We start from the raw sequence: 25,740 nt of genomic DNA on the forward strand, positions 1-25,740 counted from the left end.
CCTGACCATTAGGTCCAGTCGTGGCAGACTCTGGGGTTGCGGCGCTCATCTCGCTTTATTGGCCGTGGGAGCCAGCGTTTGTCTGCAGACAGCTTCCAGGTCATGTGGCCAGCATGACTAAGTGTGGGAAAATGGTTGTTTACTGTCAGGAAGTTCTTCCTAATGTTTAGGTGGAATCTTCTTTCTTGTAGTTTGGAACCATTGCTCCGTGTCCGCTTCTCTGGAGCAGCAGAAAACAACCTTTCTCCCTCCTCTATGTGACATCCTTTTATATATTTGAACATGGCTATCATATCACCCCTTAACCTCCTCTTCTCCAGGCTAAACATGCCCAGCTCCCTTAGCCGTTCTTCATAAGGCATCGTTTCCAGGCCTTTGGCCATTTTGGTTGCCCTCCTCTGGACACGTTCCAGTTTGTCAGTGTCCTTCTTGAACTGTGGTGCCCAGAACTGGACACAGTACTCCAGGTGTGAATTAGTATAAAACAGTGCACCCTGAGGTAAGTGCCCTGGGACATGGCCCCATCCCAACGTGACCCCATCCTTAGATAGCGAAGGAGCAGCTTAAAAAGGAGCCCGTTTTTAAAAAATCAAAAAATCTTGACCAAAAATTGGAAATTACAAGAAGTACCAACAGTGGAGGAATGGCAGATGAAGATGATGGGAGCTAGCCGACCTGACCGGAAGAGTCCGCAACCAGAAGGAGGAGGAGTACCAAGAGGAATGGAAGAAATTTAAAGACTATTTATCTAAATATGTTAAGATAACCTAAATAGAATTACTTGCTTGCCCAAGAAAGATGTTAAATTATTTTTGTATGCCACAACTGCTGCTCTTATTTTGTTAGCTAAAAAGTGGAAAACCCAAGAATTACCAACGATAGAAGAACGGCAAATGAAGACTTTTGGGAGCTAGCCGACCTAACCCAAAGAGTCCACGACCAGAAGGAGGAGGAGTATCAGGAAGAGTGGATTAAATTTAATGATTATTTAGTTAAATATGTTAAGTTAAACTAACTGAAAACAGCTTGCAGATACTTAATTGGCTTAGGATTTTATTTATGTTAAATGATGAACTAATATGTTTAATTTCATAAAGTGAAGATATAAGGATGTTAATGTTTAAGTTAAATTTTATAAGAATTGTGACTTGGGAAACTGCTAAAAGGATATGCAATGAAATTCAACCAAGGGGAAGCAGGGAAGTCACTTAACAAAGTTAATAAGTGTAATTTTCAATAAGGCTATGATTTATGTTTGTTTGTTTGTGTGTTTGTTTGTTTGTTTGTTTATAATATTGTGAAAACCAATAAAAACAATTTAAAAAAAATAAATAGAATTACTTGTGAGTATCAGATAGCCTAGGACTTAAATAAGTGATGTTGTAGAAGACTATGGCAAAAAATAATAATGAAAAGAAAGAAAGAAAGATGTTAATTGACCAAGTAAATTTTATGTGAAAATAGTTTTGGAAAACTGCTACAAAGATTTATATGGAAACTCAGCCAGGGGGACTGGAGGAAGTCACCCAACAATTTTAACAAAAGTGGAATTATTACAGTTAGGATAAATGTTTATTTGTTTGTTTTTTGATGTTTTCTTTTTATTTGTTTGTTATAAATTTGGAAAACAATTTTTTTTAAAAAAATGGGAAAATAAATAAATCGTCGTACTTATTTGCATAAAGTCCTCTCTCTGTTTTTGAAAGAAAAAAAAATCCGTTACAGAACTAACTGCGCGCGCTCCCCCCCCCCACTTCCCCTCTTTGAGCTTCCCTCCCTGCCACCCACACCCAATCAGCGGAGAGGAACCGAAGCTTCCCACCACACGATAGGGCGACTCTTTCGCCGCCCCTCCCCTCGCAGGAAAGCTCCTTTCGCTCCCTCTCGGGCGCCTGCGCGGTCGGCGTGGCTCCGCCCCGGAGGCGTGGCCGGTTGGTTGGCTGGCCTGTTTGTTTTCGTCTGCGGGAGCCGTTGGCAGGTCTGTCAGTGCGCGAGCGCGCGTTGAGGGAGGAAGGCGGTTTCTGCGCCGCGGAGCCTCCATGAGCAGGCGCTGCCCACCTGCCTCCTCCGTCCTGAGGGGACTCGTCGGCTCCGCATTCCTCTGCCTCGCGCGGACTATGAGCCTGCGAGGAGCTCCGGCCAGCTGCTTGTCGGGGCCCTCGGGCGGCGGGAGCGCCGGAGGAAGCGGCGGCCGTAGTAGTAGTAGTAGTAGTAGTAGTAGCGGCGGCGGCGGCGGAGCCTCCTCCTCCTCGTCGTCGTCGCCTCGGCTGAACCTGCCGTGGCTGCGGCTCCCTGAGGTGCCGGGCGCCGAGCCCTTCCGAGCCAACGACGTGCTGCTGCTGCCGCCGCCGCCGCCCTTGGCCGGCCCTTTGCCGGAGCCGCCTCAGCATCATGTCGTCTATTTTCCCGGCGACGTGCAGGTAAGGCTGAGGGGAGGAAGGTACCCGGCGGCGGGGTAGGAAGAAGGGAGCCCAGCTGCCTTTCAGAGAGCCTGGGAGAAACGGAGCTTGCATCTTGAGTAGACGTGGCTAGTTAGGGTTTGGAAAGGGGGTCCCGAGGGTCATCTAGTCCAATGTTTCCCAACCTTGTGCCTCCAGCTGTTTTTGGACTACAATTCCCATCATCCCTTGCCACTGGTCTTGCTAGTCAGGGATGATGGGAGTTGTAGTTCAAAAACAGCTGGAGGCACAAGGTTGGGAAACACTGAATTCTAGTCCAAACCACCGCAATGCAGGAATCCTTTTGCCCAATGTGGGACTCGAACCCGCGACCCTCGGGTTACGAGCTTCATGCTGTACCGAAAGAGCGTGTGGCGTGTTATTTTCCTGAGGGATTCCGAAGCTGCAGACTGAGGGGAGACGACCCTCTTCCTGTTGGATACCCAAGCAGAGGTGATCTTCTGGAAGAAGCCATAGCCTCTGTTTAGGCCCTAATTTTTTTCATTCCGCTCGCCAGAACTTAATATTTCTTCCTGATGATGCTGGTTTTTGCAGCATCTGATGGAGCACCTGTGAAGGTTAAATCCTTTCGACCAGGGACTCTCGGGCGTTTCTGCTCCCGGTGTTAAAATGTGCATCTCTCCTGCATAGTTCCGTTTGCGAGTGCAGACTGCTTGTATTTGTATTATGCAAGGGATCGCACACAGAATATTAATAGAAATGCACAGGTGTAAGCACCAAGGAGATGGTTGATGGTGCCCAGTGTAGAAGGAAAACTGGCACTTGGAACTTTCTTCCCTTGGTGCTCTTCACCATGGGCATAGCGGGGGGCGGGCAGCAGGCCCCCCTGAATTAAGTAGATAAATAAAAATACTTAACTAAAAGTAGGAAGATTTTGACATGTTTTAAAAGCACTGTATAAGTGACAATGCAGAAGTTTGCAAGGATTCTTCATCATCGTTGGATGAAAATTGAGAGTGACTATTGCCTTGCTTGCTGGGGCAGGGGGTGGGTGACAGGTTGGGAGGAGGCAGAGAAAATGCCTTTCTTACTTGAGAAACTGTACGTGTTTGCTTGCAGGGAAGGTGTTCCAATGTTCAATCACTTTAATATGTCTATTGAGATGAGGCAGTCAGAGCTACAAAGTATTCTAAAGGTGTTCACAACTTTAAATTATTTAATTGCATAATGATACTTGATTTGTTTTCAGTCTCTTTCCTAATTATTCCAAACATTTTAATTCTCTTTCAGTTGAGATTCACATACTCCACTTTGTGCTGTTTTCTAATTTCATTTTCAAGTGCATGCCTTATTAAAATTTTGTTAGTTGCCAAGAATAACCTTTCCCAGCAACCTACTTGTACAATTATAATTTAAGTGATTAATTGTTCATGTTGTGTTCCAAATAGTAAGGCTCTTTATATGTTGTTTTATTTCAGAACTATCATGAAATTATGGTTTGCCATCCAGAAAATTTCCAGTGGGAACAATGGTGCTTAGAAAACGTTGCTTCTCTTCTGGGTCGCCGTTTCCCTCAGAGTTACATTTGGGTTATAAAATGTTCCCGTATGCATTTGCACAAATTCAGCTGCTATGACAATTTTGTGGCAAGCAATATGTTTGGTGCACCTGAACACAGCACTGATTTTGGAGCCTTCAAACATCTTCATGCATTACTAGTTAATGCGTTTAAACTTGCTCAAAATGTTCTTCTGTCTCAGAAAAGCCTGTATAATTTCAGCAAGGATGCAAAGACCATTGCTTGTCAATCACCTACTGTTGCTACTACTAATGGATGCCCCGCAACAGAAAGGGGAAGAGATTGTGAATATTTCAACAGCTCTGCCATGAACCTCATTGAGCCTTCTGTGATTGGTGAAGCGTCATTCACGTTAATAGGGTTCAGTAAAGGTTGTGTTGTCTTGAATCAATTACTTCATGAACTAAAGGAAGCTAAAAAGGGAAAGGACACAAATGCCTTCATAAAAAACATAAGAGCAATTTACTGGCTCGATGGTGGCCATTCTGGAGGAAGCAATACTTGGGTGACCTACCCTGATGTGCTGAAAGATTTTTCAGAGACTGGGATTTCAGTTAATGCACATGTTACACCATATCAGGTATTTGATACAATGAGGGCATGGATTGGAAAAGAGCATAAGAGATTCGTGCAAATTCTGGAGGAGCTTGGTGTAAATGTAAATAGCCAGCTTCATTTTGCTGATGAAGCACCTTCCTTAGATAACCACTTCAGAGTTCATGAAGTATTCTGACACAGTGAATATATCAAAATACTATGTTAATTGCAAAAATACATTTTAAACTTTGACTTGACAGTTTGAGAATGTGCTTTCTCCTAAGTCCTGGAAAGGCTTAATGCTGTGTGCGCTAATACTTACTTTTTAAGACCTTCAGTGAAGCCAATCTTGTCTTGCTTTTGCAATTGAGGAGCAACAACAAATTTCTGGCTTAAAGAAATTATTTTGTTCTGGTTGAAACGATAAGATTCCTGAGGAAAAGCCACACCAGTTCATCTGACTAATTTTCTAAACATCAGTTGGAACTAATGTTTGTCTTACAAGTGTGGATTTTTGTGAGCAAAATATTCAGATCCGGACTCAATAATTTGCATCCTAAAATGTTTTGGATGGCATACATTTATGAGTGTTGAGTATTTTTGAATGATTAGTCGCGTTTAAAATACTCAACACTCAATTCTAGAACTAAAGAAGTATGAGATAACATATATTATGTTGTTAACATTGGTATTTAGCCCCTTGGCATAGCCATAGCACAAGCAATGCAGTAAGTTGGTAATGTTGCCAAGGGGCTAAATATTCATTACAACTAAGTATAAATGACACTTTGCATGGGAAATAAGGTGCATAATGACTATACTGTTGCCTTAGAGGTGCTGTGCAACTTCTAACCATTGCTGAACATCTACTAGTGAATAACCTTTTTTAAGACTTAAGAGTATTAAACATCTATTTTTGTTAAGTGACCAAGAATGTATTATCTTGCTGCTGTTTCAACATTCCCTATTAATACGAAAGCTTGATTTAACTTAATGCATTTTTGAACTTTTATATTGTGAGACTGTTAGGCAATTGTGGCAAATGCGTTTTGCTAAAAATCAAACCACAGGTTCTTACAGGGTGATGTTACAGGTTATGGTACATCTTAGAATAATATTAGTTGCACCAGTCTTTGGAAAAATTCAGATTATACTAGGAATTTTTCCAAAGACTGGTGCAACTAATATTATTCTAAGAGTAACATTATCAATCTGTAAGAACCTGTATGATTGCCATTTGGTAATAGAGGAACTTGTAAGAGATAGTCTATGGATGCTGCAGTCGCTTCTTAACCATGTGGATGTTAAGGTGATTCATCCACATGGTTAAGAATTTACTGAGAGCTATCGTTAAAGTGACTGCAGCATCCATAGACTATCTCTTACAAGTTCCTGTTGCCAAATGGCAATCATACAGATGAGGGTTTTTTGTGTAGCCAGGATACCAGTTTGTATTACTGAATGTTAGGAGCAAGTTTTGCAGTTAGCACATTCCAATCATATGTTTCTGCAGCACTTTTGATTTACTTATGAGAAGTAAGCAAAGTTTTTGCACTTCCATTTGTGGAGCTCACTTTACAAAATAATTGAAAGCCATTCCTGTTGGGGTGGCTTAACCATCTGTGTTGTGACCAAAATATGCAGATTTTAGCAGTGACAGTTCTATTATCAATTTGAAAGCTGATGTTGACCAGAATAGTGGAATAAGACTAACTTCCATAGTATGAACATGTTAAGTTGGTTTTCTGTGCCAATAATTTTTTTTTCATTGTGGCATACAGGAAACTGGTGTTGGCCTTTGAAAGCTGCGTTTATGAATAAGCAATTCCTTTTCCAAACATTAAGTGTTGATGTATTTTGAAATGATTCTCTTACCAGTTTAGCAACTGGCAACCACTTTTTTACTCTTCAAATTATTTTCAGTTTTAATTAAGAATGTTCATATCGAGTCACCATTCTTAATTAAAACTGAAAATAATTTGAAGAGTGAAAAAGTGGTTGCTAGTTGTTCCAGTCAGTACTTAAGCTATTCTGATTGTTGGACATCTATTTTACAGTGTTTTTAAAAAGGCTGCCATGTCGGAATGAGACCGTTCAGAGTTGTCACACAAACGAACATTGAATAAATGCATCCTTAGATTTCTATAACCAAGATGAAAGATTTCTAGTGTTTAAGGAAGAATATATTAAATCATGTTCTGACCTTGAAACATCATCCCCTTGGGCAAAAAGCAAAGGAGTAGAATCCTGTGCTGCTGCTCCACTTAATGGGATGTCTTTTAATCCAGTGGAGGTGTCGACTAATATAAAAGGTGATATTCTTCTTTTTTTCCCTCTTACATCCCACTGCGTCCCTCAATCAGTTCCAGAGAGTTGGGGGATCCTCCAGAACATCATAGAACACAATGTGGGGGATTACAGAGGGAAGAGGGAGAAAATTGCTTCTCCATGTCTTACGCTAGCAGATGCCTCTCCTATGTCAGAAGCTGTTACATAATCATAGTGGAAGCAGTGGATTTCATTCAGTGACTATAATGCTTGCCTGTTTTACAGTCATTAAGAGTATTGTTACCCATTCATGTGATAGAATGCTGTTTTCTCTAAATTGCTGCTGTTGACAAAAGGAGCTCACTGAATAATTTCTCCAGTGTTCCAAGAGGTTCCCCCCACCTCCTGCACAGATCGTTGTTTCTCTAATAGTAGTGCTTTCATTAGTGTTCCATGCTTCATCAGATAAATCCACAGCTCTTGACTAGTTGCTCTCTTTTAAGTACTCCCATTTGATGGCAGTAAGTTGAGCAAATAGCAGCAAAAAAAGAATGCACTAGTTTAAAGCTGCTTGCTTTAAACTAGCCAGTCCCCTTCAAACACTCTGTAGGTTTTGGTCTAGAAATGTGAATGTTACCTTCTCATATACCAAGTATGTCTATACAGGAGACTTAATCATCTACCAAGGCAAGGTGGACTAATTAAGTTTGGCTTTAAGAAACAACCAGCCAAATTTAAAGTGCTGTATTTTTCGCTCTATAGGACGCACCGGACCATAGGAGGGGGAGAACAGGGGGGGGGGGAAATGTTTTTCTTGTTCTGCCCCTCTAAAACAAGGTGCATTCAAGAGCAGGTCAGGGAACAGCGCAAAGGCTGCACGCAGCCTTACCGCTGCCCCCCAAGCTTGTGGGCCTGGCGGTGGGGGGAAGCGCTGCTTTCCCCCACCGCCAGCCTCAAAGATCCCTGAAGCCTTTGGAGCGCAGCTGCACTCCAGAGGCTTCGGGGACAGCCTTTCAAGCCTCCGCAGGGCAGCAGGGTGAAGGCTTTGCACAGCCACCCCCAAGCTGGAACAGCGAGACGGAGGGCTGCGCAGCGCCCCGTCTCCCTGTTTTGGCTTCGGGGACAGTCTTTCAAGCGGAGGCTTTGAGCAACCATCCCGAAGCTAGAACAGCTTCGGGCTTGGGGCTGCTATCTGCAAGCCTTGGGAGCCTGGCGGGAAGTCCCACCGAGCTCCAAAGGCTTGCGGATAACTGCTCCAAGCCCGGGGTGCATAGCGCTGCGCTCACTGGGATTCAGGCTGCTGCCTGCTATCCGCAAGCCTTGGGAGCCCTGCGGGAATTCCCGCCAGGCTCTGAAGGCTTGCGGATAGCTGCCTGGAGAGCAAGAGGGGTTGGTGCACACCGACCCCTCTTGCTCTCCAGGCTTCAGTGAAAGCCTGCATTCGCTCCATAAGACGCACACACATTTCCCCTTCATTTTTGGAGGGGGGAAGTGTGTCCTATAGAGCGAAAAATATGGTACTTTGCCATTGAAATGTGGAATATACTGTATTTTTCGCTCCATAGGATGCATTTCCCCCCTCAAAAATTAAGGTGAAATGTGTGTGCGTCCTATAGAGCGAATGCAGGCTGTGCGGCTAAGCCCAAAGCCAGAACAGGGAGACGGAGCGCTGTGAAGCGCTCCATCTCGCTCTTCTAGCTTGGGGTTAGCTGCGCAAAGCCTCTGCAGTGCAGCAGGGTGAAGGCACCCCACTGTCCTGCGGAGGCTAGAAAGGCTGTCCCTAAAGCCAGAACAGGGAGACGGAGCGCTCCGTCTTGCTCTTCTAGCTTGGGGATGGCTGCGCAAAATCTCTGCAGGGCAGCGGGGTGCCTTCACCCCGCTGCCCTGCGGAGGCTACAAGGGCTGTCCCCGAAGCCTCAAGCCTTTGGAGTGCAGCGGGAACTCGCGCTGCGCTCCAAAGGCTTTGGGTCAGCGAAAGGAACCCGAGGAACCCTGGGTCAGCGAAAGGAACCCGAGGTCCCGCTGTGCTCCAAAGGCTTCAGGGATCTTTGAGGCTGGCGGTGGGGGAAAGCAGCCTTTGCGCTGTTCCCCGACCTGTTCTCCCCCTCCTATGGTCCGGTGCTTCCTATAGAGCAAAAAATATGGTACTTTCAGCTTCATAAATTTAGACTGAATGCTTACACCTGCATCTATTTTTAAAACACAAGTGTTACACCATATTGAATGAGTTTTAATTTAAGATTTTGTAGTAGACAGCCCAAAAATGCTTATGGTAGACACCTTTTCAAACAGAAGCTGAAGAGTAGAGCTAAACCCAAAAGTGTTCTGGTTATAGAATCACTTGCACAAATATGAGCATGGCTATAGAAGCTCCCTATTACGGCACCATATGAATGTTTGCACCTGCATTTTAAGGTCAGTTCCAGCATCTGTTGTCTTCCTTGCGCAGTTCACTGGATCAAACCTTGTGATTTGCAAGCTAAAATTTCATATTTTGAAATAAAAATGCAAAGACATTTCTAGAAAGTGGGAATGGAAGTTAATGAGCAGAAATGTGTTTTGTCATGAGGATAATAATGTTAGGATAGTCTCCTCAAGCGGGAATAAGATCTTGGAAGAAATAAAACAGGTTTCATAAAGCACTGAGGGGGTGCTCAGTGGATTATAAGAGTGGTATCTACTGGAGCCAGATATTTGATAAGGCACAACCTGCTAATTTGTAGCCCCCGGCATCAATCCCATAATAACTGCAGTTGTTATTTTGCAGTACTTTATATGCTTGACTCAGTTTCATCTTCATGTGGAAAGGCAGCCATTAAACTCTGTTCAATACCCGCTCATGGATTCTGCCAAGTGAATTGTGTAGGCTTTGCTTGTATAAACTTTGTATTTCAGTTGGGGGGGGGATACTTTACTGTTTTTTTCCTTTATATATTTAAAATCACCTGGTCCAGAGAGCTCTGTGTGCAAATAGTTGCTTGAAGCTACCACAAAATTCAGAGCAGTTTTTAGAAGAAATGTTAGAGGAAACAACCACCCACATCTCTTTGTATTGTGTAATCTAACTATTTAAAACAAGTTTTAAATAAATTCTTTTGGTGACAAATTATGTGTCTATTCATTAATGGACCAGTACTCCAGCTTTACTTTTATATAAACTTGGGGCAAAGTTCCAACAAACACACACATAAAGTGAACAATGGAAGTACCCATGGCAAAGTATGTGCAATGTCTGTAGGCCAGCTCATGAGATGTTTGTAAAAAAAACTATTCATAGTTAGTACTGTAGGTTTTTTCTTGAATCCGTAAAACCATTCTCCGGCCGTAAAAGTCTCTGTATTCCTCTGGTAGCTCTTCTAGGGTTTTCAGTGCCCTGTCTAAAATCTGTACTGCCCTTGAGGCTGCCGCAAGGTCTTTGTTTCCATAGGTGTCTGTCTTATCATAGCAATTAGAAGGAAGGTGTTTCCAGAAAACATTGACTCCCACGCCAAACTCCTCAGAAGTCACATTATGGAACCACAAAGCTATAAGGAGAGAGAGAAAAACTTTAAATGAAAATGCCTTACAGACAATGCAGTAACTAGAATCTGTAAGATATTGCTGTGAACAGTTAAAGAGAATGCTGTTCCAAATGCTCTAGTTTTGTTTTTAAAAAATAAAATACCAATTTTTATGGCTAGCAAACAGTAATTGCACTTTAAGAATGCTATATTTTCAGTATTCAGCCTTCAGTATTTTGTGTAAATATTAATTATATGCACAGTTAGGTGGAGCTTACGATTTTCTACAGCTAAGACCACAGTATGACAATATTCTCAGCCCTAAGATCCTGTGTGACCAATGCAATACCTAGGAGCAGGGCTATGTAATGCCCTCACCAAGCGGCATATAATATAGCACGCCTTCCATGCAATCTGGACCTGCCAAGTGCTTGACACCCCTGTTTCCACAGCCCAAGCCTGGCAGCAAAAATGGGAGGTTTATTTATTTGCTAGTGATCTGCTTTGTCATGGGCAGGCAGCTAGGTTTGATTTAGTGGCTCATAATTTGCAGGGGCCTGATTTAAGCATAAATTGAAATAAAGACTCCCAATGACACATTTTGAAGAAGACAGTATTTTAACCTCAAACCTCAAAGATCAGTTCATAGAATGAGTCCTTATCTTGATAGTATTCAGACATAGCCTTTTGTAAGTCTTCAGGGACTTAGTTTTTACTATGGCAGACCAACACGGCTACCTATCTGTAACTTAGTTTTTACTGTTTAAAGGAAGAGAACTTGAAAAACCTGTATAGCAGAGGACTCAGGTTGCTAAAATGCAGCACCATGGTTAACTGAAAAAAATGGCAGTAAGTGTTAAGGGGGGGAAATGTGATTTTCTGCTTTATACACCAATCCTCATTTCCAGAAATGTTATATAATTCAGTCAACATTGCATTCACGTTTTCTAAGAAAACTGAAGTGCTGAGGTTTGTAACAGTCCACTCTGCCATTTTCCCAGGTAGGCTAGATTAATCACACTTATTACAAAACAAAGACTTGTGAATGCAACTATTTCCTCACCTGAGCATTAATGCTGTCTTAAACTGCATGTCATGTATTCTGATGCAAGTACATTGATTAGATTTTAGTCCGCTCGTGTGCTATTTAAATACTTAAACCCTCTTGAGGAGAGCAGATAGCTACAACTGCCTAGTGTCCTCAGCGTCTGCAACGCTGTCAGTACTCTGAAATGCTATTATTATGCTAACATAATTATGCCAGGTCAGTTTTGAAACAAGCTATATTGAAAATGTATCCACATGCAAAGCATACCCAATACATAATTTTTGTAGGTGTGATGCAGCATTCATTTGGGTGCAGTTTTTAAAAGATGCATCCTCTTGGAAAAATCCACAGAGACACACACACAGCTGCACCATGCGATTTAAGCTGATTAATCGTACCACCGTAAGTTTTTTGGATTGTTACATACATTGTACACCTTTAGCCCCTTAAACAGCAATCCAAGAAGTAATGGAGGAAAACAAAACGAGATTTCTGTGCCCACTTACCTGGAATAAACAAGACATCTCCTGCATTTAGCTGGCATTCATAACGTCTGGCCTTGACAAAGAGAGGGTATTTTTTCAAATCTGGCTCGTCCACATCTAGCACCTCTGATTTGGTACCTAATGAAGATGTGAACAAACAATGGACATGACTGTTTTGCTATTCGATTACTCTCAGGGATGCAAACATACTATGCAGGTATCCCAATGTGGGAAAAGACAGAGAGGAAAAACTGCATGTTTGTGTATACATTCCTGTGTGCTGAAGGCTGTCAATAGTACCCTATTTCTATTACTCTAGCTGACATTTGCAGCTATCAAATATAAGTGAATCCAATTCAGCCACGGTGTACTTTTAAAGGAAACATTCATCAGAACGGCTGACATACTTACCCTCAATCCTAAAAATACTAGAACCTGTTTCACTGAAAGTGAAGGGACAGGATACCCAAATCCTGTCTGTGAAATCACCCCAGGCCTCAAAACTGTCCAAAATTCCTTTTGTCTTCTAAAAATCCACAGCTAAAGCTTTCCTCTGCTTATTTTCACAAGTTGATGTGCATAGGCAAACCGTTACTTTTTATCAATACAAGAAAGCTTCAAAAAGCTAATGAATAGGCAAGGCAAGGCATGAGAATTGAATCTTATCTCATTCCAGTTGCAACACATCTGAACATGCTGAACGCAAGGCTTCTCTCATTCCCCCTTTCCTGGGAAGGGTGCCAAGAATCCAAAAGAATACCCAAGACAGGGGAGCTTTCTGTTCATGCTCAGAGGAACTCATGGGCAGGACTCCTGAGGGAGGAGAAAAGGGGAGGGAACTGGAAGGGATATATACTCTGTGCACATGACTGTGAACTTGTGCATGCCTTTTGTGAGTTATCACACTTGCTCCTTCTACCAGTTCATGGATGGTAGAAATAAAGCTTTTTCTCTGAAACTATTCCTTGAGTGTCTGTTGACTCCCATTTTCCCTTTCCCGGGCGCAATATTTTTCCCACCCGAGGGCAAAGCCTCATAAGGCTACAAAAGTAAACATAGCACAACAGGATTTTGCCACAAGCCTGTTATGTTTCTCCACTCAAGTGATTTCCGTAAAGATTGCTTGAATGTATGGATCATTCTGAACAGAATTTTCTACTCAGTCTCATCTAGAATGCAAACTGCCAATCAGAGTAACTGTCAAATGATCTCTACCAATTTGCACCTGGTTCATAAGTTGCCTACTCTGTCTAGCTATCTCAGTGGGGGAAATGACTGGATTTGTCTGGTTGGGGTTTGGGGTGTTCCCCCCTTTTTTATAGCTTGGAAGTGACTAAGTGCTGACCCAGGAGATGTGGAGTTGTTTAGAAAGCAATGTGCTCACAATCCTAGGCAATGCTATTTTTTTAAAAAAAGCATCCTGAAAATTACAGGGCAGTTCGCTTAACATCTGGTCTGTAAAAAAAGTGGAATAAAGCATTACTTAGTATGGAATAACCCTGAGATTAAGAGTCTCATGCTGTACCAGCTAGGCTATCCCAGGGCCCAATGACCATCAATTGTTATGGCTAAATGGAAACTTCAGGTTCAGAGGCAGTTTGACAGCAAATAGCAGTTGCCGGAGGGCAACAGCGGGGAAATGTTGCTGTTGTGATGCCCTGCTTCACGTGGGCTCGCCAGAGGCATCTGGTGGGTCGCCGTGGGACAGGATCGGCCTTTGGTTTGATCCAGCCGGTCATGTGAGTACTAAGCTACCCAATAGTGAAGAAAATGGGTTGTATCCAGCGAAGTCAGAGCAGACCCACTGAAATCAATGGACATGACTAGTTTAAGCTCATTGACTTCAGTGGATCTGCTCTGGCCTAGCTAGATAAAACCCCATGGGCAGAATCCATTGTTAGGAAAGCAGGCTTCCACTTATGCAACTGGATTTCTCCTTTCGCTTGTGTGCCCCCCAAATCTACTCTGGAGGGTCTCCATTGGAGTAGTTTCTGGGGGGAGGTGTCGCAGGTGGGACTGGGGGGGGAGGAGGAGGCAGGGAGGGGGAATCCCACTGCACAAGTGAAAGCAGGTTCCTGTGGCATGTAACATACCTGATAAATACAAATATGGTGCATCACGAGGACTGTACAGTACAACCTTCTTCTTTCCGGTCACCTGAATTAAGAAGTTATCCATTACCTAAAAATGTGAAAATGACAAGTATTACTTGGCATGCAACCAGAAAAGAATTTCAGTTATCACAATACAGTGGTACCTCGGGTTACATACGCTTCAGGTTACAGACTCCACTAGTAGTGCTTCAGGTTAAGAACCGTTTCAGTTACGCTGCCAATAAAGCGTAAGATGAGCTTGTCATCGTTCTTTGTTAAAAGATGCTTAGAGGCATATTACCTACATCATAATGTGTCCAAAGTTGCATTCGTGCTGAGCTTATGCGGAATACAGTGGAGAAAAACTGCTCTTTTTCAAAGTACTCCGGGATCTTAATATCATCTGCCAGCAGAGGAAACTGCTTTCTGAGATCTGCAATCTCCTGAATCAAAAACAAAGAATAAAGGGAGGGGTCATATTTAAGGTTTTCTATGAAGTGTCCGATCCAAGGGGAAAGGGTGGAAATCATTGGGACACTACATTACAGGCATGATCTCATTCCTCAGCAGGTGCTGAGAATAATTAAGGAGCAGATCCATCCGTATTTCTTCCCACATAAATATGAGGGGCCATTGGAAACTCGACTGAATATTTTGACTTAGTAGATGAACTGGTAAAAAGGTTAAAGGGACCCCTGACCATTAGGTCCAGTCGTGGCCAACTCTGGGGTTGCGGCGCTCATCTCGCTTTATTGGCCGAGGGAGCCAATGTACAGCTTCCGGGTCATGTGGCCAGCATGACTAAGCCGCTTCTGGCAAACCAGAGCAGTGCATGGAAACGCCGTTTACCTTCCCGCTGGAGCGGTACCTACTTATCTACTTGCACCTTAACATGCTTTCAAACTGCTAGGTTGGCAGGAGCAGGGACCGAGCAACGGGAGCTCGGGGATTCGAACCACCAACCTCCTGATCGGCAAGTCCTAGGCTCTGTGGTTTAACCCTGTCCCTAGATGAACTAGTATGAGCTGCCAAAAAAAAGGGCCTTTTTGTTTGACAAGGATAAATTGGGTCCTTGAGCCACAATAACCAGGGTTGTTCGTGGTCTACGTTTGGATAAATAAGGCACAATAGGAATTGTGTACGAATGCGGTAATTGTGTGTACATTTTGCATCTTAAAAAAAAAAAAGGTCCCAAACACCGCATTCAATTCCAAACCCTGCAGAAACAGGGGTTTGTTTTTTGCAAGGGGGCAGGAGAGGTACAAGTAGATTAGGAACATCTGGCTGGAATAACATGGTTGAAGTTTGCGTAGGAAACATTACACATTCTTCAGAACCAGTAGCGTCTTTTGCAAACACTACCTGTACACTTTCAGATCAATCTCCAAAACCATATGAATCAGCAGGGCCAGATTTAGGTTTGATGAGGCCCTAAGCTACTGAAGAGAATGGGGCCCTTTATAAGTCCAGCTGTCCTTTGTCAACAACAAATTGTCACTGTTTTTTGTGTTGAATATATGCTTAATGGTAATTTATGAACCTAATCACTATCTAAAGCCATTTGCACATAACCAATAGGTGCCTACACAACACAAAACACTGTTGCTGTATGTCGGTTTTATTTTATTTCTTTTTTAACTTATATTTTGGAAATGTACATCCAGGGTTTTTTTCCCTTTAAATTTTTTGGGGGGCTTGGGGCCCTAAGCTATAGCATGTTAAGCCTATACGTAAATCCACGACTGTGAATCAGGGAGGACTGTGACAGGGAATGGTCTGGCATTTTGTGCCTACATGCCCTCTAAATGAGTGAAAAGGGTTCACTCAATTCTCCCACCCACCCCCATCAGATCCAAACTGCCCTCTTTTCCCCTCTTTTCTTTTTCTAAGACAAGACATATTCAAATGAAGTGTTTTATAGGAAAGCAATGAACACTCCTTAAGAAGAGACACCATTACTCACCTTCCTTGGGTCTTCTCCCAGGGATCGCAAATAATATTTTTCATCCTTAAGAAAGACAGAAGTCATTTCAATGAACACACATCAACATTTTGCTGTGGGTCATGAAATTAAAAGACGCCTGCTTCTTGGGAGAAAAGCAATGACAAACCTAGACAGCATCTTAAAAAGCAGAGACATCACCTTGCCGACAAAGGTCCGTATAGTTAAAGCTATGGTTTCCCCAGTAGTGATGTATGGAAGAGCTGGACCATAAAGAAGGCTGATCGCTGAAGAATTGATGCTTTTGAATTATGGTGCTGGAGGAGACTCTTGAGAGTCCCATGGACTGCAAGAAGATCAAACCTCTCCATTCTTAAGAAAATCAGCCCTGAGTGCTCACTGGAAGGACTGATCGTGAAGCGGAGGCTCCAGTACTTTGGCCACCTCATGAGAAGACTCCCTGGAAAAGACCCTGATGTTGGGAAAGATGGAGGGCACAAGGAGAAGGGGACTACAGAGGACGTGATGGTTGGACAGTGTTCTCGAAGCTACCAGCATGAGTTTGACCAAACTGCGGGAGGCAGTGGAAGGCAGGAGTGCCTGGCGTGCTCTGGTCCATGGGGTCACGAAGAGTCGGACACGACTAAATGACTAAACAACAACAACAAATGGCTTGATGGATCCAGTCTAATTTGCTAAGTTGATGGGTTTTTTTCCTGTTGTTTGCTGAAGAAATGGAACATTATTTAGAAATAATGCAAATCAGTGTAAGCAAGGTCCTGATATCTTGGACAATTATTGACTCATTTAAAGCCCATCCAACAGTAGCTATTTAATTAGCATTCATTCTGATTTGTTTGCATCAAAGCAACTGTTCACCTCATATTTTGCAGGGCATTTTCCAGTCACTTTCCCTATTGCAAAAAATCTCATTTTTGAAAAAAGTGGGCTGTAGATGTGTAAAACAGAGTTGCAATTTGCCACTCACCTAATTATTAGCAGCTAACTGAATAAATTATTACAATATTAAAGTCTGGTGATCTTTAGCCAAGAGGAACCACTGTCTTGTCTCAGCAAAACATGTATCATTAGCTAATCAGCTTAAAGATTTTAGGTCAGGCTTCCTCAACCTCGGCCCTCCAGATGTTTTGAGACTACAATTCCCATCACCCCTGACCACTGGTCCTGGTAGCTAGGGATCACGGGAGTTGTAGGCCAAAAACATCTGGCGGGCCAATGTTGTGGAAGCCGGTTTTAGGTCTTTGTCCACTCAAAAACTGCCATGCCAAATAGAGAATGAGCCCCATGCTTAATACAGTGGGAGTTATTATTAAAGGTAAAGGTAAAGGGACCCCTGACCATTAGGTCCAGTCGTGACCGACTCTGGGGTTGCGGCGCTCATCTCGCTTTATTGGCCAAGGGAGCCGGCGTACAGCTTCCAGGTCATGCAGGCAGCATGACTAAGCCACTTCTGGCGAACCAGAGCAGTGCACGGAAACACCGTTTACCTTCCCACCGGAGTGGTACCTATTTATCTACTTGCACTTTGACGTGCTTTCAAACTGCTAGGTTGGCAGGAGCAGGGACCGAGCAACGGGAGCTCACCTCGTCGCGGGGATTCGAACCGCCGACCTTCTGATCGGCAAGTCCTAGGCTCTGTGGTTTAACCCACAGCGCCACCCGTGTCCCTACTCACGTCACATGGCAAATACTAAAACATTTTGAAATAAAAGGAGAAATGTTTAAAGTAGCTACTCAGCTAAAGGGGTCGAAGTGCTTCAGAAACTGTATGTGAAACAGCTTCGAATCCAGCATAGAACAAGTGCTATTAAAAAGAACTCTTCTGCCTATTGTCATATAATCAGCCACAATGCAGTCAATTACGCTGCAAATATAAAGTGTAAGTCACCGGGGTGAATATCATAGAAATGTAGAGTTGAAAAGGACCCCCAGGTGATGGTGGTTGTTAATGCTGGATCCCACCATAGTCTATGTGCACTGGCTATAAATGCATCAAAGATTGGGCCAAAGTGAGGCACTGTTGGGTTGAAATAAACGACAGACGAATGACAAGTGTCATATGGGAGGCATCTCTTGAGCATTTCTCGGGGAGCCCCTTTTATTGAATATTACAGCATTGCCACATATGTGCTTGTTGCTGATTGGTTAACACAAATACAATGCAAGGGTTGCATATAGGCATTAATCATCAATAGATTAAAGGTTGGGAAAGGGAACACAGAATTGGACAGGCGTGAAAACCTCCTTATTAAACTATTACTAGTGATTGATATAGTATTCATCCGTAGATGTGGTCAACCAAGCACTAAGAACAGGTCAGGATGCAATGTCTCATGAACTCAATGTGAACTGAACATTCTAGGGCGATGAAGGAATGTCTCAGCTTAAAATGATTTAGCCAGAGTCATGTGTAGAAGCAAAACTTCCCATCAAGGCACTGCAATCCTGCACACACAAACACATACCTGGGAGTACTTACTTTTGAGTAGACAGTCCTAAGATTGTACTGATATAATGCAACCCTGCCCACAGTTACTTGAGAGTAAGAACCACCCACACCCAGTAGAACTTACAGCGAAATACAGTTATTATCTCACATTTTAAGGCATTTCGCAGGATTAATATTTTGAATTTCAATCTACACCTCCCCCAAGAAACCCATATCTCAGTGTAATTACAATATCACAGTCTTACCTCTGAAATAAAGTAATCTGTATGTTTGGCTTCAGCAGCTCTCCTTATGAATACATCGAAAGGTAACGTTCTGAAATAAAAATATATTTAAATTAAAACTCTCCAGGCGTTTCACATGGAATAGGACTTTTGCCAGATATGGGGCACCATTGCAATAACAACTCCAAATAGATTGCTTCACTTTTTAAAACCCACAAGGCTAAACGGTGTGGGCAGGGGTGTGTGGAACCCCCTGCAAATTGCTTAACTGGCTTATATTTATACTGTTCGTTGATTTATGTTTTTAGCTTTGCACAGCATTGGTGGTTTTAATGTTTTAATGTTTCATTTATGTTGTGTCATGTTAATACTGGCAAGGAAACATATCACTGGACTTAACTCTAAGTGCATTCCTTTAGGATTGTGCTATGAGCCCCACTGTTTACAATGGAAATAATTACAAGTAGCCCCGACACACCAAATTTGTGATTTTCAATTATGCTGGGGCATTATATTCAAAAACCAAGGCTCTCGTTTTCTTTTACACGGAGCAGCCTGAAGTTGAAGTAAGAGCACACAATGTCCCCCTTTGGTGTTTAAATGGGTCACGAGGATAGGAGCTGTCTAAGACAGCTTAGGAATTTCACAGGCAAATGATAATGGACAATTGGATAAACGGGCTCTTGGTGGTGACATTACCCTGCTTGGTTCACTGGGGAAGAAGGAACGATTATTCAGAGCCACAGCAGAACAAAAAGGTCTGTCCATCAAGGGTCGTGAGGTGGGGATACAGCAATTAGGCTTTGAAAAGCAGTTCCAACAATTCAAGAAAAAAACACTCTGGGTAGCAGAACGCTCCCAAACCCAATGCCAAAAAAGTTGTTTTTTCATTTTAACAAAACTGCATTTTTTCAGTTAATTGGTGCTAGATCAAATCAATTTTAAACTTCCAGTCATGGAAACTTATCAGAAACCTGTTAAAATGCATACTGTAATTGTCATATAACCAGACATACTTCTGTCAATTACACTGCATATATAAAGGGTATGTTCTCCTGGGGGTTCTCCTGAATCTCTGGGGGGTCTCCTGAATCTCCAGTGGGGGCGAGAATCCCATTGCGCTAGTCACTGTCCAAACTTTTTTCAAAGACGGCCAGATTTGATGACGTGAAGGGCCGTGAGGACCGACCAAAGGGCCAACCAAGCTTTTTTAAGGATTGAAGTTTTGGGATTTGAAGGGGCCAGATTAAACCAACCGGCGCCAGATTAGGCCCCCCGAAACGGACTTTGGACATGCCTGCACTAGTAGGATTCCTTGTGCTGCCTTCTGCTAATGGAATTGGGTAGTTGAATCCCACCTGTTTCCTAAACATATTAGGTCTTTTGTATGTCACCTTCCAGTTGTTGCTGAACTACAGTTGACCATTGGCCATGCTGGCTGAGGTTGATGAGAATCATAGTGCAAAATCATCTGGAGGGCAACCCAAGAATTACCAACGATAGAAGAGTGGCAGATGAAGATGATGGATTTTTCGGAGCTAGCCGACCTAACCGGAAGAGTCCATGACCAGGAAGAGTGGATTAAATTTAATGATTATTTAGTTAAATATGTTAAGTTAATATAACTGAAAACAGCTTGCAGATACTTAATTGGTTTGGGATTTTATTTATGTTAAGTGATGAAGTAATATGTTTAATTCCATAATGTGAAGATTTAAGGATGTTTATGTTTAAGTTAAATTTCATAAGAATTGTGATTTGGAAAACCGTTAAAAGGACATGCAATGAAATTCAACCAAGGGGAAGCAACGAAGTCACTTAACAAAGTTAATAAGTGTAATTTTCAATAAGGTTATGATTTATGTTTGTTTGTCTTGTGTGTCTGTTTGTTTGTAAAATTGTGAAAACCAATAAAAAAATTGAAAAAAAAAATCATCTGGAGGGCAAGACACTGGCTACCCCTGGCCCTTAGCCTATAAACCCCCTTGCTTATTTTCCCCAGGTTCTCTAGCATCCACTTTAGTGCTTCTTCACCACATACCCAGCTCACTCTCTCTCTCTCTCTCTCTCTCTCTCTCTCTCTCTCTCTCTCCCTCCCTCTTTCTCACACACAGGAACATAGATTCTCAGCACAATCTGGAACCCCTTCCTTTCAACAATGCTAGTAGGATCACCCATATTAGAACTCCAAGTCTTGATTCTTTATTGGCCTACTACCAACAAGACATGACACAGGTATATACAGTGGTACCTCGGGTTACATACGCTTCAGGTTACAGACTCCACTAACCCAGAAGTAGTGCTTCCGGTTAAGAACTTTGCTTCAGGATGAGAACAGAAATTGTGCTCTGGCGGCGCGGCGGCAGCAGGAGGCCCCATTAGCTAAAGTGGTGCTTCAGGTTAAGAACAGTTTCAGGTTAAGTCTGGACCTCCGGAACAAATTAAGTACTTAACCTGAGGTACCACTGTATAGCATTTAAAGTGTTGGTGCTGACCTTTAAAGCCCTAAACGGCCTCGGTCCAGTATACCTGAAGGAGCATCTCCACCCCTGTTATTCAGCCCTGACACTGAGGTCCAGCTCCAAAGGCCTTCTGGCGGTTCCCTCCCTGCGAGAAGTGAAGTTATGGGGAAAGAGGCAAGAGAGCCTTCTAACTCAGACAGGTGGGTGGGACCACTAGTCAATTACCTGGTGTCATAAAGATGGCAGGTGATTGACACCTGTCAAAGTTCAGCAGCTAATCAGCTGGTTGGCACTTAAATGAAATCTCCTGAAAAGAGAGCATTTCTGTCTGCTAAGAACATGGTTGGGATTCAGAAATGTTTTCCCCCAGCACCTTAAATCCAAACTGCATCCTCTGCACTTGAAGCACCTGTAGCCTTTCTAGGCCCTTTAACCATGGGTAGGAAAGCGTTGCACCCGGGGAGGGAAGAAAAGAGACAAAATGACACCAAGGGGTTAAATACAGAGAAAGAGCGTTTATTCTGCCATTCGGGGGGGGGGCTGAGGCACCTGTGTGTTGAATTCACAAAACAGGCCGCGCCGAAAACATTTTTACAGTGGTGCCTCGCAAGACGAAAAGAATCCGTTCCGTGAGTCTCTTCGTCTTGCGGTTTTTTCGTCTTGCGAACAAGCCCATTAGCGGCTTAGCGGATCAGCTGATAAGCGGCTTAGCGGATCAGCTGATAAGCGGCTTAGCGGATCAGCTGATAAGCGGCTTAGCGGCTTAGAAAAAGGGGGGAGGGGGAAAAAACCCGCAGGAACTCACAAGACATTTTCGTCTTGCGAAGCAAGCCCATAGGAAATTCGTTTTGCGAAGCACCTCCAAAAGGGAAAACCCTTTCGTCTAGCGGGTTTTCCGTCTTGCGAGGCATTCGTCTTGCGGGGCACCACCGTACAAGCAGGTTTTATCCTTTTTTCAAACCCCTTTTTTCCTCTCCCCCTTCACAGGTTTGCATAGAAATGTTTCTCTCTTGTTCCCTGGCTCTGTTCCCGGAAGAAAGTTTGCAACAAGCTGGATGTGCTATTGACAAGGTCAGCTAGCCTGAGAAGCGAAAAGGCATTGTTCTTCAGCTACCTTTTTGCTACAAAGAAAGATGCTTAGCTAAAAACTTTTTTAGCCTTAGAGAAAATAATTTGAAAAGTGCAATTTGAAAAGTGCTTGAGGCTTTGAGGCCTGGTTGGGGGGAGGTCCCACTTCACCCCTACAAACAGCCGACAGTTCCTTCAAAGTTCCTTGCAAAGGGCTTTCTGGCCCAGCCACTACTTTACGTCCTCCACAGCTCATGTCATAGATGAGGCAAGGCCTAATTAGGCCTACAGTCCAGAAGTTCCACACTCCTGGTATATATATTTCCCAGTTCTGGTTTGAAAAAGCCACAAAACCCAATTGTGATGTCATAACAGTAGGAAAACAACAGGGTGAGTGTACAGAAGAAAGCACAAGTCATCAGCAAAGTGGTCCGATCTGCACAATATTTGAATGTATCACAAAGCCACATAGGCAGGGAACTGCTTTTGCCTTGGTGTCCCATAAGATGTGAAGGCCTGAAAATTAAACTGAGGAGCAGAAGAGGTCACAGATAGCGCGGGGCGATATATCAATATATCATCCATATCTTGATTTTGGTTTCATGGTTTTTGACCTAACAATATATCGCAAATCATGGTGTGTGTTAGGGCTGGGCAATATATCATCCAAAACCGGTTTCAAGTCCATATGATATTGGTTTTATAATTTTTGACCCGGCAATATATTGCGAATCATGGTGTGTGTGTGTGATGCCAAAATCAAATGTGGGGGGGAAACATGAAGCCAGCCAATGCCTGATACAGTGGTACCTCGGGTTAAGTACTTAATTTATTCCGGAGGTCTGTTCTTAACCTGAAACTGTTCTTAACCTGAAGCACCACTTTAGCTAATGGGGCCTCCTGCTGCTGCTGCGCCGCCGGAGCACGATTTCTGTTCTTATCCTGAAGCAAAGTTCTTAACCTGAAGCACTATTTCTGGGTTAGCGGAGTCTGTAACCTGAAGCATATGTAACCTGAAGCGTATGTAACCTGAGGTACCACTGTATATCAGTATGTCACAATGTTTAACTGGTAATATATCACGTTGAAAACCAGATATCACCCACCACAGAACATCAGGTCAACCGTTCTTGGAAGGGAAAAAATCTCTTACAGCTTCAAAAGCAGCACAAGATAATTCAGAATGTCATTTGCAAAGTGAAAGCACAGATCCCGTATAAAAAGTTTCAAGCAGAAGTACCGAGTCTCTAAAAGTCTGGAGCATTCCTCCAAAAGCAGAGAAAGTATTGAAACGGAATACCTATACAGAAAGTTCTTACTGAGGAAGTCCATCTGTGGCACCGCAGAAACATGAACCTTTACTTCTTTATTTCCTGATGTTTGACAGAGGTAATCCACTGTCCACTTGGTCATGCAAGGGCCCAAATCGATACCTTTCAGAACTCCTGGCTTTCTCTAAGAATTAAAAAAATATATCATTGCAGAACATTTTTGCAATTTTACTACCTTCTACCAACAACCATTCTCAACAGTACAGACAGTTATGACATCTAAGAATATACTGGCATAATGTTACTAATCAATGCAAATACATACATGCTTTCAAACTTTACATCTTTGTTAAGTTGAGTTCCAACTTAAAAATGCTGAAAGTCAATATGAGCGTCATGTTGACGTTGTGATGTTCTGGTAAAATACAGGGCAGGGCAGGGCAGGGCGGTTGGTGGGTGATTTTTTTTTTTATCTGGTGCTGAAGTGACTTGAAAGCAATCCATTACAACCTATTACAGCCTAACAGGAGGACCTTCCTGGACTCTGTCACCCACATACACATGAATTTGTAGACCTGTTTGGGCCTGGCTACAACCTAGCAGTTCGAAAGCACACAGTGCAAGCAGATAAATAGGTACCTCTCCGGAGGGATGGTAAACGACCTTTCTGTGCGCTGCTCTGAAATATACTCAGAGTTGAGTGTTGATTTCATGTTCTTTATTTCAGCTCATGGCAAACAGTGAATGAGTGCTTTCCCCAAAAACCTCTGGCTATATCTACATTGGGACACAGGTGGCGCTGTGGGTTAAACCACAGAGCCTAGGACTTGCTGATCAGAAGGTTGGCGGTTCGAATCCCCGCGACAGGGTGAGCTCCCGTTGCTTGGTCCCTGCTCCTGCCAATCTAGCAGTTCGAAAGCATGTCATGTGCAAGTAGATAAATAGGTACCGCTCTGGCGGGAAGGTAAACGGCGTTTCTGTGCGCTGCTCTGGTGCGGCTTAGTCATGCTGGCCACATAACCCAGAAGCTGTATATCGGCTCCCTCAGCCAATAAAGCGAGATGAGCGCCGCAACCCCAGAGTCGGCCACCACTGGACCTAATGGTCAGGGTCCCTTTACCTTACCTAGGTAAAGGTAAAGGTACCCCTGCCCGTACGGGCCAGTCTTGACAGACTCTGGGGTTGTGCACCCATCTCACTCAAGAGGCCAGGGGCCAGCGCTGTCCGGAGACACTTCCGGGTCACGTGGCCAGCGTGACAAAGCTGCATCTGGCGAGCCAGAGCCGCACACGGAAACGCCGTTTACCTTCCCGCTGGTAAGCGGTCCCTATTTATCTACTTGCACCTGAAGGTGCTTTCGAACTGCTAGGTTGGCAGGCGCTGGGACCGAGCAGCGGGAGCGCACCCCGCCGCAGGAATTCGAACCGCCAACCTTTCGATCGGCAAGTCCTAGGCACTGAGGCTTTAACCCACAGCGCCACCTGCGTTACCTTACCTACCCAGGGCTTAAATGCATGACCTTTCAAACACATGCATTTGGAAAGGGCATCATGTGGTGTTGCTGTTTTACAGAAGGCGAAGAAGCTGCATGGCAATCAGTCCGACGGTTTTGTTTTTGTTTTTTTAAGAGTTCTACAAAAATATAAAGGATATTATCGTTACAACGCTGGGAACCAGAGAACCAGGGAAAGTGCGATTTTTTTTTTCCCTACCAGAGGATAGATGTCCTGCAGAAAGCGCTCCCGGGTGACCCCGGGGTACTGAGCCAGGGGGATGACTCGCTGCCCCTCCATGCCGGGACCAGATCCTCTCTCCCTGTTGTTTCCGCGATCAGGTTGCTTCCTCCAGGGAAACCAGGCTTTCCAGGCTGAGAAGACCGCGCGGTTGTTTTCTCCTTTCGCAAGGGGAAGGTGGGATAAAGCAGACTCCTGCCTGGAAACCCCTCGCGAGGCGCTTCCAGCCCAGCGCGTAGTAGACGATCATGGGCTGGGTCAGCTCAGTCCGTAGGGCAGGGTTCCCCACACGTGGGTCTCCAGCTGATTTTGGACTACAATTCCCATCATCCCTAGCTAGGAGGACCCAGTGGCCAGGGATGATGGGAATTGTAGTCCGAAAAAAGCAGCTGGCGACCCAAGTTTGGGAAACCCTGCAGCAGAGCATGATCGAGCGCTTTGTTAGGCTAAAACAATATTTCCCAAGCTTGGGTCTCCGGCGGCTTTTTTTTTTTTTTGGACTTCAACTCCCACCATCCCTAGCGAGCAGCTGATTTTGGACTACAACTCCCACCATCCCTAGCGAGCAAGACCGGTGCTCGGGGATTGTAGTCCGAAAACAGCAGGAGTTTGGGCTAAAAGATCCCTGCTTTGCAAGGGTTTGGGGGGTGAGATGGTCCCT

The 25,740-nt window shown here is 43.8% G+C and overlaps 2 protein-coding genes across 5 annotated transcripts; one reads left to right on the forward strand and one right to left on the reverse strand.

Annotated features, from left to right (window-relative positions):
• The first annotated feature begins 1,931 nt into the window (after positions 1 to 1,931).
• On the forward strand, positions 1,932 to 5,504 carry LOC307221762 (mitochondrial protein C2orf69 homolog). The gene is made up of 2 exons (XM_079986546.1): positions 1,932 to 2,420; positions 3,878 to 5,504. The coding sequence occupies exons 1-2, from the start codon at positions 2,040 to 2,042 to the stop codon at positions 4,709 to 4,711; spliced, it is 1,215 nt and encodes a 404-aa protein (XP_079842672.1). The 5' UTR covers positions 1,932 to 2,039; the 3' UTR covers positions 4,712 to 5,504.
• A 3,744-nt stretch (positions 5,505 to 9,248) lies between these two features.
• On the reverse strand, positions 9,249 to 25,525 carry TYW5 (tRNA-yW synthesizing protein 5). 4 transcript variants are annotated; one of them, XR_013840404.1, is made up of 9 exons: positions 25,059 to 25,518; positions 23,376 to 23,530; positions 18,567 to 18,636; positions 15,873 to 15,917; positions 14,215 to 14,352; positions 13,910 to 13,997; positions 11,838 to 11,954; positions 9,887 to 10,307; positions 9,249 to 9,826 (listed from the first exon to the last, which is right to left on the reverse strand). XR_013840404.1 is itself a non-coding variant. In XM_079982588.1 (8 exons), the coding sequence occupies exons 1-8, from the start codon at positions 25,137 to 25,139 to the stop codon at positions 10,051 to 10,053; spliced, it is 951 nt and encodes a 316-aa protein (XP_079838714.1). In that variant the 5' UTR covers positions 25,140 to 25,518; the 3' UTR covers positions 9,249 to 10,050. The 4 variants fall into 4 exon arrangements, 3 of the variants coding, with proteins under 3 accessions (XP_079838714.1, XP_079838716.1, XP_079838715.1); XM_079982588.1 differs by having other exon boundaries at positions 9,249 to 10,307; XM_079982590.1 differs by lacking the exon at positions 25,059 to 25,518 and adding an exon at positions 24,846 to 25,044 and having other exon boundaries at positions 9,249 to 10,307.
• Between the last annotated feature and the right edge of the window lie 215 nt (positions 25,526 to 25,740).

This window comes from Podarcis cretensis (genome assembly GCF_951804945.1).
Source record: "Podarcis cretensis genome assembly, chromosome: 1".
Lineage (NCBI taxonomy): Eukaryota > Metazoa > Chordata > Lepidosauria > Squamata > Lacertidae > Podarcis > Podarcis cretensis.